Genomic DNA, 8614 nt, shown 5'->3' with positions numbered 1-8614 from the left:
TGCATAACGGAATGCCTTTAGAGTCATAATAGAAGTCTATGGGCTGCAACACGGATCTGGGCCGTTTCCGGAGGACTCCCCTGCATAACGGAAATAGGACGGATGCGTTTTGCAGCCCATAGACTTCTATTATGACGTAATAAATAATGGAATGCCTCTAAAGGCATTCCGTTATGCATTGTGTCATAGAATTGCATTATGGTCCGTGTTAACGGAATCCATAACCCAATTCACCTTTAACCAACAAACAAAGTGTGAACGAATTTCATAAGTGGAAATTCGCTCATCTCTAGTCGACATGTATAAAAATCCACCTAAAATCTGTCCATGTAGGATTTAGTAAACTAGCCCAATTTCTCAGCTTTCAGCTAGGGTCACATTGCGACTTTGGTAATGTGACAAGAAGATTGCAATGTTGCATGTGACATGCATCTAATGATTGTCAAAGTGGTTGCGTTCATGCACACGACATGATAGTCATGTTGCTGGATCATTACCATTGCTAGTCACACATGACATTCCCATCCTAGACCAGGATGTAAAAGGCGTGCAACTTGTTTAGAAATTGTCTGCAACCTGGCTGGATATTTCTTTTAACAGTCCACTCGCAACTCAAATACAGTCGCACAACAACAAATCGCAGAAAAATCTCAAAGAACTTGTAGCACTGATCTAATACATCATTCAGAATGTATCTGGATGGTAAAGCTGAGGTTAAGAAATTTGTTACATGCAGGTTTGCAAAAATAATTATTGCTCCCTTCCTTCTTCCACAAATGGTCAAGGGCTGGACCTGAATTGTATGGGCTAGAAAAAAAAAAAAGCCCATGACAGTGCAAACGCCCAACATGTTACACACGTGAACAGCCTTATTCACACAATACTGATGTGGTCAGTATTTTGAAGGCAAATCTTAGAATGGATCCTAAGTGCAAGGTAAATATAATGGAAAGATTTACATTTCTCTTCTTTGAATCCACTCCTCATTTTGGCTCCAAAATATCGACAAAATCTGCAATGAGCAAATAAAGCTTAAGACAGGAATCAAGGGATACAACCAAAGTAGTCACAGAGTGGCTGCTTATTTGCCCTTTTGGACAAAGAAATGGCCAATGAAAGAAGTGATTTAGAGGGGTTATCCCATGACATACTTGTCCCCTCTCCACAGGACATGGAATAAATGTCTGATCGGTGGGGGGCTGATGACGTGGCTTCCAGCTGCATTCAGCCATTTCTGGTAGTCCTATAGAGTTGGATGTAGTGGGAGGGTGCCAGCGTGACTGCCACTCCATTCAAAATGGAGTCATCATTCTCAAAATCATCAGGGGCCCCAGCAGTCGAACCTCCACAGATCTGACACTTATTCCCTATCCTGTAAGTGTTTCTTTGTCATTGGACAACCCATTTAAGGGCTTTCAATATTACACAGAAAATGTATGTTTTTCTTCTGCCAGTAAAACATGCATCAAAGACCTTATAACACATGTAATATAGTCATAAAATTGATATATAACACACATTTTATGAAGCCAGCATCAAGAAGCAGCACTGTGCTGAACTACAGTATGGTGATAGTGTCCCTTTAAAATGAGCTATTTCTATACTTTAGTCAAAAGTACCATGAAAGACAAGTGGAAACATGGTTTACTGCTCTCATTAAGAGAAATAAAACTTAGGTCCGTTCATCTGGTATAGTGCTATGCCTACTGAAGAGACCCGAGTTATCTCCAAAACTTGCTCCGTAACCTCATTGCTTCTATTTTTATTAGCCATTAAAGGGTATCCTGCAAGTCTCTTGTTTCTATTAATGAGATAAATACACCATTTATATATTTTTTCTTAGACTCTACCATTTGCAGTCTTCTATTTAAAGGTCGCTGTCCTGCAGACTGCATCTAACAGTACCTTCTAATGGATTCTTCCCTGAGCCATACACTTAATATTGCACCCAGTAATGTGAAGGATTGGACATGGTGGCAAATAGACCATGTGTGGATGGCTTGATGTCTCACTGGCGATTCTGAAATCTACAGTAGGCCTCTGCTGGACATCATAAATAGCCAACAGATGCATTAGGCTATGTTCCCACATGTTGGAAAAATCTGCATGCACATTCAGGTGTGAATTTGGCCATGGATTTCATCGTTTGTAAGGAAAATCCGGTTGATGTCTGCAACAGACAGAGCATACTGAAGACTTTGCTTTCCAAAGCAGATGAATAGTGTTTTACACACTTTTCTGCCCAATTAGTAAACCGTTATTGAATATGTTGGTAATTTAGGGTCCTTTTTCTGCCCGAAATAAGTGCTGTTTGATGATACAGCAAGTTGATTGGTGCTTCTTTAGCTCCATTTACATGTACTGTATGTGCCCGAATGATTGGTCATCACATACGCTTTCATTATTGACACCAGTTCATCCCTGTTTGATGCATGAAAGATGGGATCAAACGGCAAATGAGTGTTTGATCGGTGGAGAGTTTACACAAGCCAGTTGTCAGTTTCCATCAACAATTGGTCATTAAAGGGCTCTTAGAGGATGAAAACGAACAAGTCATATTGGTGGGTGTTGTTTCCTTGCTGGTTTATATAATTCAAATTGCCAACCAATCATATTTACCATTAAATATACATTTGTGAATAGCTGTACTTTACAAAACAACAGTATGGCCTATCTATCATGCCCTGGTGGCACTATTCGTCAAGGACACTACTACTCGGATTGCTTCATGTCAAAACCACATGGTTAAATTTGACATACAGGACTATAATACAGCGCCTAACAGAAAATAAAAGACTAATGCAGCTACAGTCTGTTTTATGCACGTCTTGATTGTCACCAAGTCTAGGGTCTATAAAGATAAACTGTCTGACGTTGAGCAAGGAGGTCAAATGAAGTGCTGAAAGCTGGCATAAAATAGAAGTCCAGCACTCAGGATAATCACAGGTCGCAACCTTTATTCACCCAATATATACAGTATTTTGTCCCAGAATAAAGACCTGAGAAACGCTGTCAATAGTAAGAGACTATAGGGTGTGAGCAGTTTCCATCCTTCTTCTTGCATTCTGTGGGTCTATATAAGGCTACTTTCACACCTGGATCCGTCATGGATCAGCAAAAACGCTTCCGTCATGATAATACAACCGTCTGCATCAGTTATGAACAGATCCGGTTGTATTATCTTAAACATCGCCATGACAGATCCATCTCTAAAACCATTGTAAGTCAACAGGGGACTGATCCAGTTTCTTTTGCTCCACATCCCTGGACGCACTCAAAAACACTGCTTGCTGCGCTTTTGTGTGCGTCATGGGAATGCAATGAAAACAGAACGGAATGCATTCTGGGGCACTACATTCCCTTCAGTTCTGTCTTGTCCCCATTGACAATGAATGGGGAAAAAACTGAAGCTTTTTTTCCTCCTCTATTGAGATCCTATGACGGATCTCAATAGCAGAAAGGGAAAACGCTGGTGTGAAAGTAGCCTAATAGATCCTGTGGACTGGTTCGAACCCAAATGTCTTACTATAGCTTTATCTTGTGATGCCTTTTTACATTCTGTGACTGTATTAGAATAAAATAATGCCAGCTTGTGGGGTGGCACAGTCCTTATTTAAGTCAACTTCTAGCTAGACTGAAATGGTAGCACCAATGTGCCTTGCTCTGACTGTAGAAATAATCGCCTGTTTCAGATAGCTTAAAAGAATTGCCACTTTTTATTTTTAGTAATAAATTGCTATTCCTATGTACAGTAGTTGCCTACAATTACTTTTACTTTTTCACTTGCTATTGCTTAGATGCTGGTAGAAATTCCTATTATGTGGAAATTATTTATTTTGCATGACTTCAAAGACAATACTGCAGAACAGAAAATGCAATCATTTTACTGGAACTTAAATTCACCCTTACTAATAGGGACATTCAGATGAAACACTGTACATTTTGACATTTTTGGCACTTATCCTGAACCTATCTAGGGTACAAATTAAAGTAAAACAGCTATCATTTACCCCAAACAAACATTAATACTTTAGAAGAAAACAAAAATGCTTGCAATAAATACAGAAACACAGTTGTTAGATTGCTCCCTGCATTTCTGTGGGCTTGCATTGGTATAGATACCGTAGATGTCACACGCTAGAAAAACAATGTGAAATGGCATAGGCCAGGACATAGCAAAAATCAAAGCTTGACATAATGAAACTCAACCAAAAAACTACACATAAATGTAACAGTAAAAAGGTGCAGGATTTCAAATATTACAGCAAATACACATCACAAAAACATCTCGTATCATACAAAAACCTACAGAATTGTAACTAAGTGCAGTTATTGCTCTACTAACAACTTCAGGAAAAAAAAAAAAACCAGTTTTACTGATTTAAACAAAACCATCAATTGTTTAAAGGGGGCTATCAGGTGTTAATGTAAATTTTCAACAATCTATTTCCTATCCCAGAATGCTCAACTTCAGTTCCAATAATGAATAATTTTATTTAAAAAAAATTGTGATTAGCTTGGCATGACACCTGCCTAAAATAATAAATAAAAATTAAACCAAATAATTTTTTTTTTTTTTAAATCATTTTGGAAAGGCTACCATACTTTTCTTTCCCTTTTCATTCCTGCTTTAGACAAGAAATAAATATAACACAAGCTATAATGCAGTGTACTGATTTTTTTTTTTACTGCAAAATGCAAGTGAAATCCTACTGGAGTCAATGTAAGACATCTAAACAAAAACACTAGGGATCGTGTGGATGTAATCTAAAAGAATAAATAACAATAAGAAATAAATAAAATAAACAGCCCAAAATTGCAGAGTGCACTGTATGAAGTTATAGTTTACAGCTGTATTGGGTGGGATTCCTTATATAAATTACCAATACAAATGCCAACCTAGAAATGCTCTATTCCCTTAAGATTCCAAAGCTTTAAAGCAGTCAGGAAATGTCAGCCATTACAGCATCTCTAGGGGTTGCCGTTATAAACAGTTACAGAAAAGGGGAAGAGAACAACAGATTCAATTTTATAGAATGGGACTTTTAACACCACGTGGAAACTTTCCCATCTGGTACATTTAGGACGCATTGATAGGATACACCATAAATTCCTGATAGGAGAAGGTCCCACCACTGGGATCTGCTCCTGTCTCAAGAACGGGCCCAGAAGTGAAAGAACAGCAACCCATGCAAGCACAGCACCCTCTCCATTCTCTGCTATGGGAATTCCAGAAATAGCCGCGGAAGTAGTAGGAAATACAGAGCAAGCTGCTCATACACAGATTGCCCTCTATTCAATTTGTGGCTCCATACGTGAGATAGGAGGGGATCCTGGAGGTGGAACCTGCACCTATCTAGCATCTATGGTGCATCCTATTGACATCCCATAAAATATTGCAGATGGGAATTACTCTTTAATATCTTTTGCTCTTTGTGCTGAAATTTCTGCAATAATCATCTGAATAGGCGGTGCTTTTGTTTCAAAAACAACTCCATTCACGATGGAACCGACGTGTAATGGCAGAAATTTCTGCTACAGTTCTACAGAAATAGGCTCTGTTCACACTGGCATCACAGTTTGGAAGGGGTTGTCCACTTTTTACTATTGATGACCTATTAATATCAGATCGGCGGGGGAGCAGGGAGGTAAAAAAATAAAATAAAAAGCAGACATCCACTTTAAGTCATAATAGAGCTGTTAATTAAAGAAGAACGCCCACAAAAATATGTATTCTCTGACCTGTTAGAAAGGTACATGATGTAATCTGTAGTGAAGGTAATCTTCTCACCAGTAACTGTATTTGTGAGTTATAAGCTCCTTTCTGATCCTCAGCTGTGTCCTGTGACCAACTCTCTGACTTTACAACTGACACAGGACGGGAAGTCAGTTACTTCTCTATTGAGGCTCCCATAGGAATACATAGAGAAACTGGCGTCCGGTCCACACATTAGATGCTGTGTCAGTTGGAAATCAGAGTGTTGGTCACATGACACAGCTGAGGATCAGGAGGGAGGTTATAACTCACAAATACAGACTCTGGTAAGAAAATTACCATCACTACAGTTTACATCATCTACCTTTCTAACAGGTCAGACTATAAAACTTTTTATGGGAGTGCTTCTTTAATTACCTAATGGATTCTAATGAATAAGAGCATATCCCACTGATTTAGGATCGTGTCCATCAGGTTTCAGAGTTCTGGCATTTAACAGCAAGAGTATTGCTGAAGAATATAGTAATCTTAAAAATACAGGAACCACTGAAGGAAACAATATAACACAAGTGTGACCAGAGCCTTTGCTCACTATCCTACACCAACAGAGTAACACAGTTTTGATCATTTCACTTCGGACGAAATACACAGCAATAAATTGCAATATACTGACACTTCAAACTTTTTTAACCAACTATTTTTTTTAAAAGAGGTCACCTTTGATATCAGTTGTGATTAGAAAGATATGATCATCTCACAATGTTCTTACAAGTACGTCTATCTCACATTATAAATGTGCATTTGTTCTATTTGATGCCTTCATATTTTCCTTAATGTGAAAATATAACAGGCCAGGTTACATAGTAAAAAGGTCTAGCATTTAAAGGGGTGTTTCAACATCAATATGTTCTTTAAATTAACCTCCCACCCTGCGAGACCTGTCAAGGGAAGCATACTCACCTGCTCAACAACGCTCAGTTCTGGCTTTACGGGTCCTGGGCTGTCTTCTGGTCCCTGCAGGTAAACTTCCTGCACAGAAAAGGTCACGTCCACTGCTGAAGCCAATGACTGGCTGCAGCAGTGACATGTCCCTTATCAGTATGTCACGTGCTGCTTGAGGGCACATCACCATTGTGATCAGTCACTGGCTGCAGCAGTGCACCTGACACAGTCTGTTCAGGAAGTGCACCTCTGGGAACTGAAGTTCATGAAGCCGGAACCAAGCGTCAGGGAACAAGTAAGTACACTTTCCTTAATAGGTCCTGCTAGGTGGGTGGGAGGTGTAATTTTAAACACACTGAAGTTGGAAAAGCCCTTCAAGATATTTCATGTTATGAAACAACTCAAGAGATACTCATCTAAACTGGCAGTGACACTTTCTATATAGGGGATATATCAGGAGCTATATAAATGAAGATGAAAACAAACAGTGATAGCGCCCCCTCACACCCCTCTTCAAGTTTTGGTTGAGAAAACAAATGACAACTAAATATTAATTAAGAATGAATTAACCTGATCAAAAGTAATACCCCAAAAAATAATTTTCAGTGGTAAATCTCAAATTCCAAGAAAGCCGATTAGCTTTTAGATCTGTAAATTAGATCAATTAGCTCATCAAATCCTGGGAAAACTGCTCATGCTTCTTGAACTTTTCAGTTGGCAAAACTGAGGAACAATGAAATATGGAGGCTTCATTCCTCAATAGATGACAACTTCTGAATGTCCAGTTCTGTCATATTTTCCCCGAATATATTCCTGGCACTGGATTTTCACACTGCCTTGAGGGCAACACCCTCACAACAATTCAACATGCGTCAAACTCTGGTTCTCCAGAGAGGTGCTGGTTGCCTTACCTTGAAGTGTAGGAGCATTGTCTAACACACCATAGGCTGGTAAAGGCGAAGATAACAGAAACATAAAAAACATCAAACACTGACAAGGTAAAATAAATAAAGGAATTGCACAAGTCAGTCAGACGTAAACACTTCAGTTTTCAGAATCACGTCTTCCCACAAGGCCTCGGCTTCTGGACACAAGCACAGTAACCATCGTGAGGCAGCTTATTTAATGCCAGAAAGTCAGTAATCGTGCTCCAGAGAACGGGTGGAAACATCCCACTGTTCAGCGTCATGATTTGATCTTCCATAACTAGAAGAAAAAAAAAAAAAAAAAACTATAAAATAGAGCAATTCAAAGCAGAGATTCGATTTTTCACAGCAAGATTCTGGATTTAAAGGGATATCTTGGGAGGGCCCCCCCTCAACCCACCTTTCTCCAGTCTGGATGCAGCAGCCAGGAGTGGTTTGTACTATGGAAACACCCAAGTGTGCTGCTTTACGTTGTTTCCATAGCCCCCATTTACTTGTACCACCTCCAGCCAAAGCGTACAGTAGGAAGGAGGCCATCTTTAAATAGGATAGTCTTAAAACTTAAATACAACCAAAAAATGTTGGTCTTATCCATTTTTTAAAATCTTTCTACTTATGAGTGCATCCACCTGAACTCTTATTTCTCCATGCTTGCTGCGCGTGAAGACTTTTTATGGTGTGATGATAGTGCTGTGCACTGTAAAGGTGCCCCATACATCTTTCTCCCAACTATCCCATATACATGCAGGCTCTGATCAGCCTAAAGAATACGCGTTTGCATGGGGAGAGAGGAGAAAGCCTCTGCCAGAAACTTCTGGCAGTGGCTTATATAATGGGGGAACTAAAGGGTCATGCATTAAAATTCAAAGTCCCCCATGCTTTTCCCGTGACATCATTTGATGGGGAGAGTTAGGGGGCCCCATACACATTAGGCTTTCGTCCGGTCCTCTTGAAGGTTTGGCCATCAATAGCTAATTGTGTAAGGGGGGCCTTAAGTTAACCAGATTTCTCTCCATTCCTGTCCCCTCTC

At 39.5% G+C, this 8614-nt stretch overlaps 1 protein-coding gene and 1 long non-coding RNA gene across 3 annotated transcripts in view; both read right to left on the bottom strand.

Annotated features, from left to right (window-relative positions):
• Window positions 1-596: 596 nt before the first annotated feature.
• LOC120982930 lies at window positions 597-5778 on the bottom strand. Its single transcript, XR_005775016.1, has 2 exons — window positions 5347-5778; window positions 597-5205 (listed from the first exon to the last, which is right to left on the bottom strand). It is a non-coding gene; the product is annotated as an uncharacterized LOC120982930 (long non-coding RNA).
• Window positions 5779-5830: 52 nt separating this feature from the next.
• Window positions 5831-8614, bottom strand: part of PHTF2 (putative homeodomain transcription factor 2) — a 120073-nt gene continuing 117289 nt past the window's right edge. For both annotated transcript variants that reach the window (XM_040413055.1, XM_040413056.1), the window contains one exon: window positions 5831-7864. In XM_040413055.1, the coding sequence (XP_040268989.1) occupies window positions 7844-7864 (21 nt within the window). In that variant the 3' untranslated portion in view covers window positions 5831-7843. The remainder of the gene's footprint in view (window positions 7865-8614) is intronic.

This window comes from Bufo bufo, chromosome 1, assembly GCF_905171765.1.
Source record: "Bufo bufo chromosome 1, aBufBuf1.1, whole genome shotgun sequence".
NCBI lineage: Eukaryota > Metazoa > Chordata > Amphibia > Anura > Bufonidae > Bufo > Bufo bufo.
Note: the sequence above shows the minus strand (reverse complement) of the source record. Positions and strands in the feature narration are given on the sequence as shown.